The 20462-nt window shown below is 43.5% G+C and overlaps 1 protein-coding gene across 1 annotated transcript; it reads left to right on the top strand.

The window, feature by feature from the left end:
• The first annotated feature begins 1610 nt into the window (after positions 1 to 1610).
• Positions 1611 to 18896, top strand: LOC114923430 (protein FAM47E-like). The gene is made up of 8 exons (XM_029286388.1): positions 1611 to 1639; positions 3135 to 3519; positions 4469 to 4623; positions 6143 to 6293; positions 9746 to 9919; positions 11185 to 11337; positions 12102 to 12185; positions 18771 to 18896. Exons 1-8 carry the CDS (start codon positions 1611 to 1613, stop codon positions 18894 to 18896), a joined length of 1257 nt encoding a protein of 418 aa, XP_029142221.1.
• The last annotated feature ends 1566 nt before the right edge of the window (positions 18897 to 20462 follow it).

Below are 20462 nucleotides of genomic sequence, written 5' to 3' on the forward strand. Positions count from 1 at the left end.
TTGGCCACACCCAGCCAATGGGCCATACCCACCCAGCACCCGACGATGCATAAGTGGGTTTTTGGTTGCACTCGGTCTCTAAAAGGTTCGCCATCACTGTGCTAACCTCTTGAAACTCATACAATATTTTAGTCCAATACCATGTTGGTGCACAAATTACCCACTACTGTATATCCTAATTCCTTTAACTCTGTTTTCTGAGGTTGTGGGGACACTAACAGAGTTTGCTCTTGCCTTTAATATTTGCTTTTCTCTCCCATGACAAACTACAAAAGTACATAGAATTCAAGCTGGGACTCTGATTCCCAGGGACTGGGGCATAAGCAACGCTGGATACAAGAATGAAAGATGGAAGAATCAGCAGCTTTCTAATATTGAGGAGTCTCTGAAATGCTGCTGGGAAATGTCATGGTAGCTGCAACAATAAATTGCCTCTGTGTAGGAAGACTGAGAAGTAGGGTGGGGTTCCCCTGCTGCAGTTCATAAAGTGCTCATAAACATTCCACTTTCAGTTGATTGCATTAAAACAATGTCTCCACAAAGCTAAAAAGCCCAAGTATTGTTTTGGATTTTTTTTTTTCCTTTCAGCAAAACAAAACATGTTGGCTCCAATTAATCAGTCCAGGAGGAAAGGACGCCACTGTGGCCTACTAAGCAATTGCATCAAAGAATGTAAATGCTGATTGTTTGTACTTTCATCTGAATGACCTTTCGAAATTACAACAGCGCTGAAAAAAATGACTTATGACCAGTTTTCACACTTACGACGGTTGCAGCACCAACATGGACACATGATCAAAATTCGGACGCTTGGCGACTGACTCATATTTACGACGGTGGCAGCGTCCCGGGGTCATGTGATCCCCTTTGGCGACCTTCTGACAAGCAAAGTCAATGGGGAAGCCAGATTCACTTAACAACCGTGTGACTAACTTGAAAACTGCAGTGATTCACTTAACGACGGTGGCAGGAAAGGTCGTAAAATGAGGCCAATCTCACTTAACAACTGCCTTGCTTAGCAAGGTAAATTTGGGGCTCAGTTGTGGACGTAAGTCGAGGACTATTTGTATTTTGCTTTTCTATGCAGGAGCATGTTTATATGTGAATTGTTATTAAGGGTCCTTGGGGCCTTTTTGATTTTATTCTTACGCGTCATTTTTAATCCAAGTGCTTGACAGGATATGGCTGCTGCTAGTTCTTCAGTTGGAGCCACCTATGAGCCCAGCAAATAAATAAAGCATCCAGGTTTGCAAAAGGATTGGGGGGAGAGGGGGAGGTCTTGTCTTTGACTGAAAAGTTGACTACATTTCCCAGAATTCCCCCTCAGCAAAGCAGCCACCATGGGTCAGTTCGGGAAACAGTTGTTCCAACACCTCTAGGAAACATCAGTGTGGAGGAGGCTTCTCTAGCAAAAGCAAGTAGGCCCAAACCATTGTGGCAGTTGCTGATCTCTATGGTTGCCACTGCTTTGCTGTTGTCTCCTAGCAACTGGAACAAACGGTTGACTCAAGCATCCTGTTGCTGGGAGACAAGCATCCTTAGCACTACCCTGTCCTTTTTAGCAGAGGGAGCTGGATCCCTTTGGTCAGCTGTTGCAAGAGCTTGCCCTAATGCCAGTCAACGTGTATCCTGCCCCTTGGTGAGCAAGTAACAGTAAGCCGATGAAGTGTGCAGGTGACAAGGAAGGGATGTCTATTTGGAACAAGCATCATGGTGAACAGTCACTCTAGAACTTATTTTAGGAACCGTATGACCTTGAAAGCTGACTCAATCCTAGTTAAAGCTGGCTTCAAAACAATGAGCTAAATTAAAATGCTTAAACATGGTTTATTTGAATAAACCGCAGTTGGCTGGCACTGAAGCCTCCGCTGTAACCAAACTAACCTATTTTGACATCTAGATGCAGGACAAGATTAGAAACTGGGCTTGGCCTAGGATGCTCACAGTTTCCCAGTTGAAACTGTGGTTAAGTCTGTCCATGTGTTGTGAAATTAAATTTTCATCATGTCTTTTGACTATTAGTTGTTGTTCAGGAGGGTGCTGTACTAGACTTTTGCCTGTTTATCCTATATAGTCCCCAACCTTGGCAACTTTAAGACCTGTGGATTTCAACTCCCAGAATTCCCCAGCCAGCCGTGCTGGTCTATTACACTCTTGCATTGGTTGTGTTGTAGTGGAGAGTGGCGAGCAAACCCACTCTCTTTTAGTGCTGATGCTATTACCTAGCTGGGTAATGAAATGTCTGCAAGAAAATAACCAAGCTCAGAGAGCATCAAGGACCCCACAAGGTCAGAGAGTCTAACACATTCAGTCAAGGACCATCCACCAGGTTATTGAAAAGCCTAAAGGAGCTTGTCAAGTTTCAAGAAAACTTACTTTAAGAAAAGTAGCTCTTTGCTGACATCTAGGGATTGCGTAGTCTTTACAATCCAGAGATGATAGCCCTGATAACAGAGAATATTTGTAGCTCAGAGTTGAACTATATGAGAACTTTGGTGCTCTCTGAGCTTGCTGGTTTTCTTGCAGACATTTCATTACCAAACTAGGTAATGTCATCAGTGGTAGAAGGAAGTAAGGTTTGCTCTCATTTTTATATATTAGTGGCTTGCCTGATCAGCATTGGCGGGAGTGTTCTTGGTGGTTCCTCCATTAGACTATTGCTTACAGTTAGCTGATTTGTCTGCTTTACTAGTTCCCTGACTAGGGTATTGTTTACTTGATTCTTGGTGTAGTGTGAATCTTGGATGGTAGCCATATTCTGCACAATCAGCTTTGTTGAAGGGAGTGGTCAAGAAACAGGCAACGAGGAGTACAACGCTGCCTTTTGCTAATGGGCCTCTAGATAACGGTGTCTCCTGCCTTCACCATATTTAAGCTAGGATTTATAGACCTGCAAAGGCCATCAATGTTTGTATTGGTCGCAAAGTTTCTTTCCCTCACTGTTGTAACTGTGAACGGTCATTAAATAAGGCAGTTGCCAAAGAAAGACTACCTGTATGTCCTTTGGCAAAACACAAACAAATGTTGATGAACTGAATAATGTAAGGAAAGCTAATAGATTCCCAGTTCATTTTAGAACTATTGTAGCCCAGAGACGTTTGCTTTAAATGCTGGCCATACCTCTTTCCATCCAGGTATAAAGAAAAATTGCCTTCCAAGTGTTTTCAAAAACAGGCCAGTAACAAAGAGAAATTCTCTGATTCTCTCAACGCTCAGCGATGGAAATTCCTGAAAAATGGCCTGGATGATTTCAGAAGTGGCTGCCCTCCACCTTTGGACAACATAATAATTCAAGGCACAAAAGGGCCCACCCCGATAATCCTACAGTATAAGAAACTGGATGCTTCGCAGATTGTCCCGTACAAATCCAGAGACTTGCTGAGTAAGCGCAAAGTACTTCACTCCAGACTTCCTACACCTCAGAAAGCCAAGGCAGACAACATTACTCAGACCAAGCATACCCAAGTGCAACACCCACTGGCACTTTATCCACATCTGGAAGAGAGTGTGCCTCCAGAGGTAAAATGAACTTGTTCATTTATTTATTTTGTATCCCGCCTTTATTCTTTTTACAAATAACTCAAGGCGGTGAACAGATCCAACACACTTTCCTTCTCTTATTTTCCTCAAAGCAACCACCCTGTCAGGTAGGATGGGTTGAGAGAGAGTGTCTGGCCCAAAGTCACTCAGCTGGCTTTCATGGCTGAGGCAGAATTAGAACTCGCAATTTCCTGATTTCTGCTACCTTAACCACTAGACCAAATGGTCTAAAAATGCAATAAAATGAATTTCTCCATTATTAATCAACGATACAGTTAATACTACTACTACTACTAGTACTATTACTAGTAGTAGTAGTAACAACAACAACAACAACAACAACAGAGTTGGAAGAGACCTTGGAGGTCATCCAGGAATTGGGTATTTTAGTCTAGTGAAAAGAAGGACTGGGGGAGACATGATAGTAGTCTTCCGATATTTGAGAGGCTTCCACAAAGCACCAAAAGCAAGACAAGAAACAATAGATGGAAACTAATCAAGAAGAGAAGCAACCTAGAACTAAGGAGAAACTTCCTAACAGTGGGAACAAATAACCAGTGGAACGGCTTGTCTCCAGAAGTTGTGGATGCTCCATCACTGGAGGCTTTTAAGAAGAGACTGGACAACCACTTGTCTGGAACGGTATAGTGTCTCCTACTTAGGAGCACAGGGTTGGACTAGAAGACCTCCAAGGTCCCTTCCAACTTTATTATTCTGTCGTTCTCCTAAGCTCTTTATTTTCATATGTCTTTAATAATTCAGTGTTTTTCTCACAATGGAACCTGTAGTAAAAACCTCGGGCTCTTTGCAATGGCCCTCTGATTTTGCTTATTTGCACCCTGCTCTGCTTTTTCCAACCCCCCCCCATCTGAAATTTGAGATTGTTCAGACAGGAAAAACAGTGTCATATCTTGCTGTACCCTCACAGCTTTTTGATGACGTTATGAAGCTCCTGGACCCTGGGATGCAGCTGACTCGAACATCCCCAGATTATAGTAAAGAGGACGCAGCTATCCCTTCGCCTTCCCAATATCGTGTGAAGTATGACGTGCCCCCAAAGAGAAGCTACAGCTCCACCCTTCCGTGAGTAGTGAAATCAGCAAGATGCAAATTTAACAAATAAAAGTGAAATAAAAAAATAAAAAAAATTAGGCGATCCAATTCCCATGCTGTAGCCAAATGATGGGCAGCGTTTAGGGAAGGGGTAGGCAAAGCTGGCTGAGGAATTCTGGGAGTTGAAGTCCACAAGTCATAAAAGAGCCAAGCTTGCCTACCCCTGGTTTAGGGCTTTGCTGTGGGCTGAGGTGAGAACAAACATGGAGGTGACTTCTTGTGGAACGAACCTCTGGATTATACCCTTCCAAAGCGTGCCTCAGATCTTCATATTTGATTATATTAATGCAGTTTTTAACAAATAAAAATGAAATAAAGAAAGAAAAACTTGGGGGGCCCAATTCCCCATGCCGTAGCCAAACGATGGGTAGTGCTTGGGCCTTGCTATGGGTTGAAGTGTGAAGGAAAATGGTCGTGGACAGTTCTGAATCGTTGTAACCCTGACTAGAGCATGTAGAGCTGTATGTTAGAATGTTTGGCATTTATTGGGTTAAGTGCTGTCTCCTTAAGAGATGGCTTATGGGTAATGTAGTTTAGCTAGTCAGCTATCTCATGTTAACAGATCTGTGGGAGGAGCCACTAAAGTTCATCACAGGATATACTGGCTAAGTGCCAGTTTGGAATGTTCTTTGTCTGAGATTAGCATGGGGCCATCGGATGACTCAGATGGTCCCATTCCACGTAAGAAGTTGATGTGGAGGAACTAATGAATTTACCTAATGAAGATGAACAGATGTGCAATATCCAGACGGAATCTACAAATAGCAAGTATTGCTTTCTGACTGAATAAATATCTGTTTTGGAATCATCTTTATTTGAGTTTATCTGTCTGTGATTGGATTACAAAGGCATTTTGATTCATGTCACAGAACATGGACTCTTGCGGCACAAACCTCTGGACTATATCCTTCCAAAGCGTGCCTCAGATCTTCCTATTTGATTATATTAATTAATTAATTTATACAATTTATTGGCTGCCCATCTTACCCTAGGGCAGGGGTAGGCAACCGTGGCTCTTTTGTGACTTGTGGACTTCAAAACCCAGAATTCCTGAACCAGCCATGCTGGCTCAAGAATTCTGGGAGTTGAAGTCCACAAGTCATAAAAGAGCCAAGGTTCCCTAGACCTGCCATAGGGTAACTCTGGGCAGCTTACAGTTACATATACAGTTAAAGCATAAAAAGTTAAAATCAGACATTAAAACCAAGGACACAGGAGGAGGGTGGGGATAGAGTGGGAGGGGGGAATCTGTTGTTACTCAATCACTTCTATTGCGCTGTTCCCACACTGGAGGCCCAAGTCGACTGATCTTTAGGCCCTTACAAAAAGATATGAACAGAATGAATGCTCTTGTAACTTTGAAGAGTCACTAAGCCAATGGATGTAAGTCAAAGACTACCAGTACTCTAGCAATTATTATTATTATTTTTTTGGTTTTATTTTTGTCTCATTCATTTAATGACGGACTCTACCCTTTTTGTATCTGCAGCTGGATGCACAAAAAAAAGAACCCCTACACCTGGTTTAGTAAGAAAGAGGTGGCGCAGAGACAACAGGCAGCCAAAATAGATTACGTTCCCCCCCTGGATGAAAACGTCAAGCGGGTAACAAAGGAATTTTGTGAATGGGTTAATGCAATGGTAAGTAAAAATATCTGTGGAATGAAAACCGCTACAACTGAGCAGGCAGTGTAAACGCAGCAAGCAAACACACACCCCTCGTTTGATACCTCTATATAGATGGTCCTTCACTTACAACCGTTCATTTAATCACATGAATACGGGCAAACTCTGGGAGACAGTGGAGGATGGGTGGGGGGGGGAGAGAGAAGGGCTGGTGTGTTCTGGTTCATGCGATCTGAAGAGTTGGACGCAACTTAGCGACCGAACAACAACAGCAATGCAGAGTGATGACAAGCAAATTTTTCTAACGGAAGAAGGGTAGTGTTGACTCAACACGCAAAATAACAGCAGGTCTCTACTAAGGACAATAAGAAAGCATCTGGATGAATCTTCAAACTTGGCCCTTGGCACGCTGGCTGAGGAATTCTGGGAGTTGAAGTCCACAAGTCATAAAAAGGCCACGTTTGAAGACCCCTGCTCTACCCAATACACTTGTATCGGGCCCAAAATTTCCGTTGTTAAGCGAGACATTTGTTAAGTGACTTTTGCCCCATTATGCAACCTTTCTTGCCACGGTTCTTAAGTGAATCACTGCAGTTGTTAAGTCAGTAACATGGTTGTTAAGTGAATCTGGCTTCCCCAATTGACTTTGCTTGTCAGAAAGTCGCAAAAGGGGATCACATCACCCCCGGGACGCTGCAACCGTCGTAAATATGAGTCAGTTCCCAAGCGTCCGAATTTTGTTCACGCGACCTTGGGGATGCTGAAACGGTTGTGTGACAAGCAGTCATAAGTCACTTTTTTCAGTGCCGTTGTAACTTCAAACGGTCACTAAACGAACTGATGTACGCCGAGGACTACCTGTAACTATTATTCCTATCTGACATTAACACAATGAAATAATAATAATAATAATAATAATAATAATAATAATAATAATAATAATAATAATAATAATAATAATAATAATAATAATAATAAAAAAGTTGGAAGGGACCTTGGAGGTCATCAAGTCCAACCCCCTGCTCAGGGAGGAAACACTATACCATTTCAGACAAACGGTTGTCCAGTCTCTTCTTAAAAACTTCCAGGGTTGGAGCATTCACTGCTTCTGGAGGCAGGTTGTTCCACTGGTTAATTGTTCTAACTGTCAGGAAGTTTCTAGGTTGCTTCTCTCTTTGGTTAGTTTCCATCTATTGCTTTTTGTCCTGCCTTCAGGCGCTTTGGAGAATAGCTTGACTCCCTCTTCTTTGGGGCAGCCCCTGAGATATTGGAACACTGCTATCATGTCCCCCTCGTCCTTCTCTTTGTTAAACTAGACATACCCAATTCCAGCAGCCATTCCTTATATGTTTTAGCCTCCAGTCCCCTGATCATCTTTGTTGCTCTTCTCTGTACTCTTTCTAGAGTCTCAGCATCTTTTTTACATCGTGGTGACCAAAACTGGATGCAGGATTCCAAGTGTGGCCTTACCAAGGCATTGTAAAATGATATTATTAGAATATTAGAAAATATTTGACTTTTGAACCATTGATTTTCTCAACATGCCTGCTGCATGTCACGTTTTATCTCGGTTCTCTTATTGTTACCCATTAAGCAGAAGTAGCCTTGGGAACCAATTAGGAAATCAGAAACGGCAGAAATATGAACCTAAGGAGAATGTTGACATTGTTTTAAAACTTTTGCGATGGGGTAAAAAAATAAAAAAAAGAGGAAATAGGAAAGGATTTTCTAAAGAGGCTTGATGATTCAGCATGGATTGAAAGTCTGATTAGGGTGTTCTGCACATGAGTCATGGCAGACTCTTGTGAAAGACACAGTAGAGGACAGGAAAAAGAAGGCTGCCCTCAACAATTATTGACCCATAATAAAAGCAAGTTTGCCCTATTGTTGTTGTTGTTGTTGTTGTTGTTATTATTATTATTATTATGGATCATCACACAGTCAGCCAGATGTTCAGACTGGATTTGGCATTTTGTCTACCTATCGAGTCCTTCCCAAGGACCTGGGATAAGCAGATGTGGATGTTTGATGGTATTACAGATATTATTGCAGGATGGAAGCAGTTCCTAGTAAGGCCGCCTTTTGCAATTGACTAATGGCGAATTTGTCAATGCTAATGGTGTCCAAGTGGTGCTCCAGTTGTTTTGGGATTGCACCCAAGGCCCCTATTACTATTGGTACTACCCTTGCTTGCCTTTGCCACAGTCTTTCTATTTCTATTTGTAGGTCTTTGTATTTTGTTATCTTCTCCAGTTCTTTCTCATCTGTTCTACTGTCTCCAGGCACTGCCACGTCCACTACCCAGACTTTTTTGTCTTTCTTATCGACAATTGTTAAGTCCGGGGTGTTATGTTGCAGGTGCTTGTCTGTTTGAATTCTGAAGTCCCAGAGCAGTTTAATTTTATCATTTTCTATGACTTTCTCTATTTTATGATCTCACCAGTTTTTGCTTACAGGCAAATGATATTTCTTGCAGATCTTCCAATGCACCATTGTTGCTACTTTGTCATGCCACTGCTTGTAGTCAGTCTGTGCAATCTTCTTGCAGCAGCTTACCAGGTGGTCCACTGTTTCTTCAGCTTCTTTGCATAGGCAGCACTTACTGTCTGTTGCTGCCTTCTCAATTTTGACTTTGTATGCATTTGTCCTTAAGGCTTGGTCTTGTGCAGCCAAAATTAGACCCTCGGTCTCCTTCTTCAATTTTCCTGCTCTTAGCCATTGCCAGGTCTTATTATCTGCTTTCCCAGCTATTTTTTTAATGTACTGGCCATGTAGTGCTTTGTGTTCCCATGCCTCTATTCTGTTCTTCATTTGGTCTTTCTTGTAGGCCAGTTTGGTCTCTCCAGTAGTCAGTAAGCCTTCCTGATCATCATCATCATCATCATCATCATCATCATCTTCTTCTTCTTCTTCTTCTTCTTCTTCTTCTTCTTCTTCTTCTTCTTCTTCTTCTTCTTCTTCTTCTTCTTCTTCCTATTATTATTATTATTATTATTATTATTATTATTATTATTATTATTATTATTATTATTATATGGTAGAGCACAATGTTTAAAGCAGGGGCCTTCAATCTTGGCAACTTGATGACTTGTGGACTTCAACTCCCAGAATTCCTCAGCCAGCCATGCCCAGCTGGCTGAGGAATTCTGGGAGTTGAAGTCCACAAGCCGTCAAGTTGCCAAGATTGAAGGCCCCTGCTTTAAAGGACTTAAAGAACACACAACTAGGCCTCCAGTGCAGGCGTGACAATAATTCGACCATTGGACAGTGTTCAAAGACAAAAGAAAATTGAAGTACAGTACGGACTAAGAACGATACAGACGATCCTCGACTTACGACGATTCCTTTAGTGACCGTTCCAAGTTACAACGGCACTGAAAAAAGTGACCGATGACTGTTTTTCACACTCACAACCAAGAGGTGTTTGCAATGTTACCTGAACGTGTATGCTTGGTTTACTGTCCCAGGGAGGCGAGAAATACAATATTGACGAAGACACTATCATGAAGCTCTTTGACACGAGGTACGAAACGGATATCAAGACAGCCCTGCCCCTTAAAATAGTGGAGCTGTATCAAATACCAGCAGAGCTGAGACAATACCTGGGGAGGCATCGGTTCCGGAAGAGGGCTCCCACAAAGGTAAGGAGAGCAAAATGACGGCAACGGTAACAGACACTGAGATAGTTCTGGAGGGATTTGATCATGTGTGTGTCACGTAAAAAAAAAAAAAATAAGTGGGCCAGGTTGGTCGGCCTCGGTAATTTTCAAGATGGGTGGACTTCAACTCCCAGAATGCCCCAGGTAGTCTCGTGAGACTTCAGCAAGGCCAGCAACTACTTCCTAAAATCAGTGGAACGCCTCCAGAAGTTGCGGGTGCTCCATCACTGGAGGTTTTTTACGAAGAGATTGGACAGCCATTTGTCTGACATGATATATAGCAGTGATGGCGAACCTTTTAGAGCCCGAGTGGCCAAACTGCAACCCAAAACCCACTTATTTATTGCCGGGTGCCAGGTGGGCGTGGCTCACTGGGTGGGCATGGCTGTGGTGGTCATGGAAGACTGGGTGGGTGTGGCCAAGCTGGGCGTGGTCACCTCGATGTTGCTTATGGGGAGGGACGCCTGTGGGGGCCAGGCAGGGTTGGGGGAGATCCAGGGGGTCTCTGGCAGGTGGGGCAGTGGGCAGGAGGCTCGTCCTGCGGGGTGAGGCTGGGCAAGGCGAGGCAGGGCGGGGGTGCCATTGTCGCAGGGCAAGGCGAGGCAGGGGCCGGGGCGGCTGCTGCCTGACACCATCGGCCCCCGCACACAGAAGCCAGCGAGCGCATGGGGGCCGACAGTGTCCGTCAGCAGCCACAGCCTGCCGGCCCCTTGACCGGCGCACTCTGGGGCTCTGCAGCCCACTGCCAGCAGTTCAGAGAAGCCCCCTCTGAGCTGGATGGCCGGCCGACAGCTGAGGAAGCGATGCAGTGGGTTGTGCCCGGGAAAAGGAGAGCACGCAAGGCCAGGAGGGATGGGATGGGGGGGGAGGGGAACCAGCCATGCTGGGATGCATCCGGCCACGTGGGAGCTCGGCGAGTTAGCGGGCGGCTGGTTGAAGAGGGACGGTTGCCATCTCCAGGGCATGGTGCGTGGTGCCTACAGAGAGGGCTCTGAGTGCCGCCTCTGGAATGCGTGCCATAGGTTCGCCACCACTGGTATATAGGGTTTCCTGCTTGCACCGGGGGTTGGACTAGAAGACCTCCAAGGTCCCTCCCAACTCTGTTATTCTGTGCAACCCAAAGAGCTGAAGAACTAAAAGACCATCGGTCTGGAGACGTCCTCGATCATTGCTCGGTATTATACTTGCAGAAAATGCACCAATGATCAGGACGTTGGAAAAACAAGTCTGACGTCTCTTGCCTTTAGCTAACCCCTTCTGAGCCCAAATGGGAAAAGATTAAATATGGAGCCTGGTACCTTCCCCCAAAGACGTGGAAAAAGAAGCGAGCAACTGAGAAGGAAGAAATTCCGGAATGTCTGCAAATCTTCTTGAACGCCAGGAAGAAGATTGTCCAAAAGGTAACTTCGCAGCATTCCACATTGTATTCTTTGCTGGCTCCCCTCAGTGTTGAATCTCCTCACTACTTCTGGTGTGTGTTTTAGCCCTGTTTTAAAGTTATTGCTTTTTAATTCTTTATTAATACTGCACTGATGATATTACTTAGTTTGGTAACGAAACATCTTCAAGAAAAGCATCAAGCTGAGAGGGAGCACCAAGTACCTCATGGTCATAGTCTCCTCCTCCTCCTCCTCCTCCTCCTCCTCCTCCTCCTCCTCCTCTTCTTCTTCTTCTTCTTCTTCTTCTTCTTCTTCTTCTTCTTCTTCTTCTTCTTCTTCTTCTTCTTCTTCTTCTTCTTCTTCTTCTTCTTCTTCTTCTTCTTCTTCTTCTTCTTCTTCTGCTTCTTCTTCTTCTGCTTCTTCTGCTTCTTCTTCTGCTGCTTCTGCTTTTGCTTCTTTTCTTCTTCTTCTTCTTCTTCTTCTTCTTCTTCTTCTTCTTCTTCTTCTTCTTCTTCTTCTTCTCATTATTCTATTCTATTCTATTCTGTTCATTATTCTATTCTATTCTATTCTAATTCTTTATTCTATTCTATTCTATTCTATTCTATTCTATTCTATTCTATTCTATTCTATTCTATTCATTATTCTATTCTATTCTATTCTATTCTATTCTATTCTATTCTATTCTATTCTATTCTATTCTGTTCTGTTCTGTTGTGTTCTGTTCTGTTCTGTTCCAACTCAAGTAGTCTCTTGACGTGGGAAATGAATAAAATCTCTTGCAGGCCGAGGCAGAATTAGAATCTCCACTGCATGGAACGTATGCCTTTGAACAATTCCTTGAAAGGAAAGGCTACAGGAAGCCTCAGGTGAGTGAACTCCTTGGATCTGATCCCATATTGGACCTGGGCTCCCCACAGACCAATGGAGGCAGTGGCATTCTGTCTCCCTTAGAGTGGTTAAGTCAGTGGCTGCCAGGGTCCCAAACCTAGTGTGACATGTCCGCTCACCTGCCTACTGTGGGGTGGCCTTTAGCCATTTGAAAATACAGGCAATCCTTGGCTTACGACTGACTCAAAAAAGGGGATTTATGACCCAGAATTCGAAGTTCTGACGGTTGAGTCTCCTCTGCAGTCACATGACTGTACTTTTGGTACCCAGAAACACAGCTGCATTTATGGCTTGTTTGCAGCATTCTATAGTCATATGACTGCATTTTACAATGGTTTTGCCAGAAACCATGCCTATAGAGAATTATTGGTTCGCTCGATGCAAGCTCCATTGCGGTCGTACGTCAAAGACTGCCTGTAGATGTAATAGAATCACAGGGATGGGAGGAACATTGGAGATCCTCCAGTCCAGACCCCTGGACCGAGGCAGGAGACCTTATAAAACTTAACGTACTTGTGGTACCTGCTCAACATCTTGTTTTTCCAGGTAAGACCAAATAACAAACCATTAATCAGAGTCTACTTCTACTTTGAATCTCACTTTGTTCATTCCCACATTAGTAGTTTGACATCATGTATTGCTCTAAGAGAAACAGGGTGTTGAGAGAAAGCAAAAAGACAACCAGCCATTAGGAGTTTTCAGTCCAAAGTGTGTGTGGGGGGAAACAACAATGACTGGACAAGATTTCTCAATTCTCCCCCTTAAAATTTGCCTTCAGTAGGCCCACCCTCGGCTCTTTTATGACTCATGGACTTCAACTCCCAGAATTCCTGAGTCAGCTATTCTGGGAGTTGAAGTCCATGAGTCATAAAAGAGCCGAGGGTGCCTACCCCAGCACGATTCTTTTCAAAAAGCTTGTAACATAGGTCAGTTTTATTATTCTCTTCTTGCAGGCTTACTCAAGTCACCTATTCAACTGATCGATGTTGTAGAGGGAAGACTGAACCAGGGACTTTTTGACTGATAGCTTGGCCCCTTGATCTTCTCAGATGAATTAGCTCTCCTGTTGCCTTTGACCCAACAGGCTTCACAGCTTTGGGGAAAAACCCCCACAAACTAATCTAAATTGTCCATTTTAAAATCCTTATTTAAGTTGCAGTAAGGATTGGTATTTTGTAGTTCAGTCTTTTGCATTTGTTTGCCACCCGGAGTTGCCTTGTGTTGAGTTGGGTGGCAAACAAATTTTAAATTATTATTATTATTGTTGTTGTTGTTGCTGCTGCTGCTGTTATTGTCATAAAGTACAGAGGCGTTTAAGAGTCTGAACGTGTATGGAACTAAAAGGAATCTGTTGGCAAGAATTGTTATGAGGCTGATTCCTGAAGCATTAAGTAAATGTTTGCAAAGTTCCTTTAGAAAAAAGCAGAGAATAAAGGGTATAATGATAAGAAGGAATAACCTTTTACCTAGCAGCTCTTGTCTTCTTAGAACTCAAACCCCCCACACAAACACACTACTCCAAAGAAAACAGGCATCCAGACCACATATACTATACCCACAAATAGTTTAAAGGTCACTTTGCAGATTAGTTATCATACACACATATTTTCTGCCAATAGATTAAGGAAGAGTAGTGCCTATCTCTCCTAGGAATGTCATTCTGGCTGTAGTGCTATCTCAGCTATTATAAAGTATTAGATCACAGTCTACTAGACCAGTGTTTCTCAATCTTGGCAGCTTGAAGATGTGTAGAATTCAAGTCATAGAAATCCCCACCCAGCATAGCATAGCTGACTGGGGAATTCTGGGACTTGAAGTCCACATATCTGCCTCCCTGCCTGCCTGCCTGCCTGCCTGCCTACCTACCTACCTACCTACCTAACTACCTATCTATCCATCCAACCATCCATCATCTATCATCTGTCTGTCTGTCTATCTACCCATCCACCCACCCATCCATCCATCCATCTATCATCTGTCTGTCTGTCTGCCTGCCTGCCTGCCTGCTTGCCTGCCTGCCTGCCTGATTACCTACCTACCTACCTACCTACCTACCTACCTACCTACCTATCTATCTATCTATCTATCTGTCATGATCATCATTAAAGGCTTTTTTCTTAATATAAAATACAAACAGAAATAAAGACAGTGGAAAACAGAAAAGAAAGGCAATAGAGGGGATAAAGTGAGGGAAAGGGGGAAAAGAAATAAACAGGCAGTGACTTCTAACTTTTTTCAGTGCTGTAAGATGCATAGTAAAGTTGTAATATCAACTTTGTAGTTATTGCAAATAATAACCTCTAGCTATTTCTATAATAATAACCCACCTAATTGTCAAAACCCAAAGTCAAGGTTTCATTTTTTTTTTCTCTTTCACGCAGAAAGTCCAGAAGCTGTTTCCAAAACTATTTGCATTCTTGTCCTAGAATAGGAATAGAATAGAATAGAATAGAATAGAATAGAATAGAATAGAATAGAATAGAAAATGGGGAATAGAATAGAATAGAATGGAATGGAATAGAATAGAATAGAATAGAATAGAATAGAATAGAATAGAATAGAATAGAATAGAATAGAATAGAATAGAAAATGGGGAATAGAATAGAATAGAATAGAATAGAATAGAATAGAATAGAATAGAATAGAATAGAATAACAGAATTGGAAGGGACCTTGGAGGTCTTCTAGTCCAACCCCCTGCTCAAGCAGGAGTCCCTACCTACACCATTTCAGACATATATCCAGTTTCCTCTTAAAGACCTCCAGTGAAGGAATGCCCAATTAATGCAGTCAGCTTCACCATCTTTGCCAGTTCCATCCTCTTTTCAATCCATCATGGGATTTAAAGTCCACGCATCTTCCAGTTGCCAAGGCTGAAAAAGTCTGGTCTAGGACACGGAAATAAATAAGGCACACATTCTGGTGAGAGAGAAGTTTCCTGAGGGTGGGCTCCATCATGAGTCCGAAAGCTCGGAAGACTAAACTTCTGATCCTGGTGAACAACCCAAATTGGATCCTTCAACATCATCCTGGGACGTGTATATATTTGCCTTCATTCACGATAAATGAGGTTGAAAGAAAATATCTCAAAGTTTTCAGAACAACTTTGGGAATCTCTAACTCTCCCACCAGGGAGCACTATTTAGCCAACTTTATCATGCTTGAAAAAAATAAAGAAAGAAAGAAGCAGAGCAAAACGTTATTAGAACTTGAGAAATCATGAGGAAATCTGATTCGACGGGATGCTTTTGAAAAAGATCGTGGAAGAGAGAAACGACACACTACTTCTTCACTATTGTCAGGAAAGTAACACGGATATTCTATGTGGCCTTCAAGAGCAAGCTTTACTTCTTTTACTGTCTGGCACAATCAGATTTTCATAGATTAAAATCTGTGAACTGTAAAAGAAGTAGTAGATTAGGGGTCTTCAAACTTGGCAATTTTAAGACTTGTGGACTTATCTGGGTGAGAAATGTGAAGTTCACACAAGCTCAGAATTTACGTGAAAATTTTTATAAGATGTTTTATAGATCAACTATGTCTCGTATTTATCCGAATTATGAATCCAAGTGTTGGAGATGTGGTCACCCAGATGCAACGTTTTTCCATATGTGGTGGACTTGTAAGATTATCAAGGCTTTTTGGATACAACTATGGTGGAACCTACAGCAGATTTTCAAAAAAAGGATTATTTTTCTACCACAATTGTTCCTTTTAGGTATTGTGCAGAATTTAGATGTAAAAGAGACAAATTTGATGCTTTATTGTTTATCTGCTGCTAGACTGTTAATAGCCCAAAATTGGAAGAGCCCAACTCTGCCAACGATGGGAGACTGGAGACTGAAAGTTTCGTATCTTGCTGAAATGGCAAAGATTTCGGCTTATTTGAAGAATCACTCGAATGAACAATTTTTATCAATATGGGGAAGATGGATTGTTTATATTCAAAAGAAACATAAAGTGGTAGAATACAGGTTAGGTTTTTAACTTTGCAAGTTGGTTTATTTCTACTACCTTTTCTAGTAGACCAAGATACTTTGTAGAGCTAGAGAGATTAATATTTGTTTACTTTTATATGAATATTATCCTGGGATTAGGTTTGGGGAGTCCGGGGGGTGGGTGGGGGGTTATTGTTATTGTGTTATTGTGTACATTTATGATGTTTTTTTATGATTGAAAAATAAATAAAATTTCTTTAAAAAAAAAAAAAAAAAAAAGACTTGTGGACTTCAACTCCAAGGGCTGGCTGAGGAATTCTGGGAGTTGAAGTCCACAAGTCTTAAAGTTGCCAAGTTTGAAGACCCCTGTAGTAGATAGATGAATAGGCAAGTCTACAGGCCAACATGTAGTACAGGTAGTCCTCAGCTTACGACCACAGTTGAGCCCAAAATTTATGTTGCTAAGTGAGACATTTGTTATGTGAATTTTGCCCCATTTTACGACCTTACTTGCCACATTTGTTAAATAAATCGCTGCAGTTGTTAAGTTAGTAACACAGTTGTTAAGTGAATCTTATATACTAACAATCAAATGTTATTTGAGAGAAGAAAGTTCTATGCTTGGGTTAAATCTTCTTAACCATTTCCACCAAATTATTTGAGCTACTGCTGTTCTAATATGGATTCCTGTGCAAACATTGGTAAGTATCAGAAATATTCAGGATTGAATCCCGATAGTGATTTGTTTAAAATTCTCTGGATTGAAGAATGACTAGGGTTTTCCAAAACTGTAAAACCGAGTGAGGAGCTTGTGATAATCCTATTCTTGTTGGGTCACACAACTCTCCTTATCCCAACCACTGCCAAGCTGGTTAGGGACAAAGGAGTTAAGAATATTTTCAGGGCTGTGAATTCAACACATGCTCAGCGTAACCTGTTCAGGTTGACCCGTTCATCTTCTAGTTCAGGGGTCTTCAAACTTGGCCCTTTTATGACTTGTGGACTTCAACTCCCAGAATTCCTCAGCCAGGCACGTGTGCCTGGCTGAGGAATTCTGGGAGTTGAAGTCCACAAGTCATAAAAGGGCCAAGTTTGAAGACCCCTGTTCTAGTTACTAACCTAGCTCTCTGCCCACCAACCTTTCTTATATCACTGTAATGTTTGATGTCACAGTGAGCTGAGTGGGGATTGTGAACATCTCATAAGATAATGTGGAAAGTCAGCCCCCCCCCCGAGAAGGAAATATTAAAAGGGCAGAAAAATATATTTCCTCAAAGGATTTAAAAAAAACGCAGGAAAGCATGCCCAGTTTTTCTTAATATCCCCAGGTCTCCCTCCCCCAAGCAGAAACTAGCTCTATAGAAATGCAGATGCAGATCATTCAGGAAAGTTGGAGCTAGAAGCTTAGGAAGACAAAGACACCTAAAATCTACATACCCCACCCAAGGTCTAAGACAGGACATAATAGGATTAACTCACAGATGCCCAAGGGACACAGGTCAAAATACATGACACAGGAAATAACTTCCAAACAAAAGGCTCCAGAGGGTATAAAAACCCACTCCCTACATGTGATCAGCCCTTTTTTCTCTCTTTTCTGCCAGACCCATCTTTCTGTCTGGCTCTCCTCTTCAATAAACGTAAGGTGACCAACTTTTTTATAATGAAAAGGAGGACGCAAATAAATTGAAGAAAAAAATATCGTAAAAGCTGGCCCGGCCCATGGAAGGTCAACCGCCCGCCGCGCCCCGCCAGCAACGCTGCCCCGCCGTGTAGAGCGGGCCCCGCGGCTCCCAAAGCACCAGCCGTGCCGGCTCTGGCCCTGGGGGGCAGCCCGCTGTCGACACACACCCCACCTGCAGCCACCCCGCCAGCACCACCGCTCACCCTGCGCAGCCCCGTGTAGAGAGGGCCCCACGGCTCCCACAGCACGGGAGGCAGCCAGCTGCTGCCGCCCCTCACACCCCCACCCGCAGCACCCCCGCCACCCCTGCCTCTTGCGCCCGCAGCCATTATTGCCCTAGCAAAGCTGAAGGTCAAGAGAAACTTACCGCTCCAGTCTCTTCGGAACTAACTAGGAGATGGTGTAGTTGAGCAGCAGGGAGGGGTGCAAAGTTCCTGCCAATTCGCCTTCGCTGCAGACAACTTGCATGTGCAAAGTTTGCTGGCCGGGTGTTTTGGCGCGCTCAGCAGCAATTCCTATTGGCTTTCGAAAGCCAATAGGGGGAGTAGCACAGCTCATGCAAAAGTTGAAAAAAACCCATCAAAAAAAGGTGCCGGAACGCCGTTCTGAGCGTTCTATGATAAAAACAAAAAGCCCTGCAGATTAGTCTTCAAATATCAAAAAGGAGAACATGTAGGAGGACACTTTTTGAGGGAGGACAGACCTTACAAAAGGAGGACTGTCCTCCCTAAAGGAGGACGGTTGGTCACCTTAATAAACTGCAACCTTCTTTCTAAAGCAGTCAGCATGTTGTTTATCCCCAGCTTGGACTGAACCACGATGAAGACTTTTCTTTCAACAGTAATATTCTGTGATATAGGATACTGATGGAATATAGAGCTGGGTGTATTTGACTGAGAGAATTGTGTGATTTTAAGTACTGCTTATGCTTCTCTGTTCCAGTTTCTTCTGCAGATGTTGGCTGCAGGTCATTCTGATAAGATAGCCGAAGACAGTGAGCTGTTATCCAGGAAGCTTTCAATGAAGATCCTTCAAGAATTTAGATCACAGTCTTCCGCAACCATTTAAGTTTCTATTCTGCTCCACTGGTGACAGTTTTAACCTTTGTGAAACAAAGCAAAAAAACTCCACCCATCAGACAGAGCTCTTGTATGTTCCCACTCATCTTCCTTAGCAGCTGTTTGAATCAGCCCCAGTCAAAGGCAGAGAGAAATAAGCCAAGAAAATTAAAGGAACATAAGAACATAAGTTCAGCCACGAAGTGATGGGCCTTCTGCATTAAGTGGGGTGGGTGGGTGGAAATTTTTTTCCAGAATAGTATATGCGTTAGGAGAAAATCAATTTTAAATATAAAAGTAACATTTACAGTGTTAACAGAATGGGAAAATTCCATGTAGCTTGTTTTCACGCTGGGAATGGTCAATAAAACTTCTTCTGTTGTTATCTGTGCTTGATTCTCGCAGGTTCCCTAAAGCGGGCTGTTGCATTTTTATAGTTTGTGGGAAAAGAAGAGCATGTTGTCCTCCTTTATTTGTTTGTTTGTTTGTATTCCGCCTTTATTATTTTTACAAGTAAGATGGCAAACATATCCAACACACCTTTCTCCTTCTATTTTGCCGATAGCGACCCTGAGTTGGGCTGAGAAAGGATGATTGGACCAAAGTCACCAGCCAGCTTTCATGCCTAAGGCAGGACTAGAACTCACCGTCCACTGGTGATTGACTCAAAGCCACCCAACTGACTTTCATGCCTAAGGCGAGACTAGAACTCACTGCCTCCTGCTTTTTAGCCTGGTGCCTTAACCATGTTACTTAACAGCTACGATGATTTGCTTAATGACCTCCACAAAAAATGTAACACCAGGTCTGCTCACACGGCACCCTCGACTTACGACTGTAATGATTTATGACCACAGATCTGATCCCAATTGTTGTAATGCAATAATTTGCAGGAGTGTGGCTGACACTATCCAGGATAAAAAAAAAAAGCCTATGTCAGTGATGGCGAACCTTTTAGAGACCGAGTGCCCAAACTGCAACCCAAAACCCACTTATTTATCACCGGGTGCTGGGTGGGCGTGGCCCACTGGGTGGGCGTGGCTGTGGTGGTCATGGCAGACTGGGTGGGTGTGGCCAAGGTGGGCCTGGTCACCTCGATGTTGCTCGTGGGGAGGGACGCCTGTGGGGGCCGGGCAGGATTGGGGGAGATCCAGGGGGTCTCTGGCAGGTGGGGAGGTGGGCAGGAGGCTCGTCCTGTGGAGTGAGGTGAGACAAGGCAGGGCAGGGGTGCCATTGTCGCAGGGCAAGGCAAGGCAGGCCGGGGCAACCGCTGCTTGACACATCGGCCCCCGCACACAGAGGCCAGCGAGCACATGTGGGCTGACAATGTCTGTCAGCAGCCACAGCCTGCTCGCCCCTCGACCGGCGCACACTCTGGGGCTTTGCAGCTCGCTGCCAGCAGTTCAGAGAAACTGCCTCTCAGCTGGACAGCCGGCCAACAGCTGAGGAGGTGATGCACTGGGTCGTGCCCGGGAAAAGGAGAGCATGCAAGGCCAGGAGGGATGGGATGGGGGGGGAGGGAAACCAGCCATGCTGGGATGCATCCGGCCACGTGGGACCTCGGCGAGTTAGCGGG

The sequence above is a fragment of the Protobothrops mucrosquamatus genome, unplaced genomic scaffold (assembly GCF_001527695.2).
Source record: "Protobothrops mucrosquamatus isolate PMUCROS unplaced genomic scaffold, P.Mucros_1.0 scaffold3532, whole genome shotgun sequence".
Lineage (NCBI taxonomy): Eukaryota > Metazoa > Chordata > Lepidosauria > Squamata > Viperidae > Protobothrops > Protobothrops mucrosquamatus.

Bases quoted from the DNA above. Each gene is read 5' to 3' on its own strand.
- LOC114923430 (XM_029286388.1), top strand. From the start codon at position 1,611: ATGCCAGTCAACGTGTATCCTGCCCCTTG. The intron at 1,640-3,134 runs GTGAGCAAGTAA...CTTTCCATCCAG, and splicing joins AACGTGTATCCTGCCCCTTG to GTATAAAGAAAAATTGCCTT. The intron at 11,338-12,101 runs GTAACTTCGCAG...AATCTCTTGCAG, and splicing joins GGAAGAAGATTGTCCAAAAG to GCCGAGGCAGAATTAGAATC.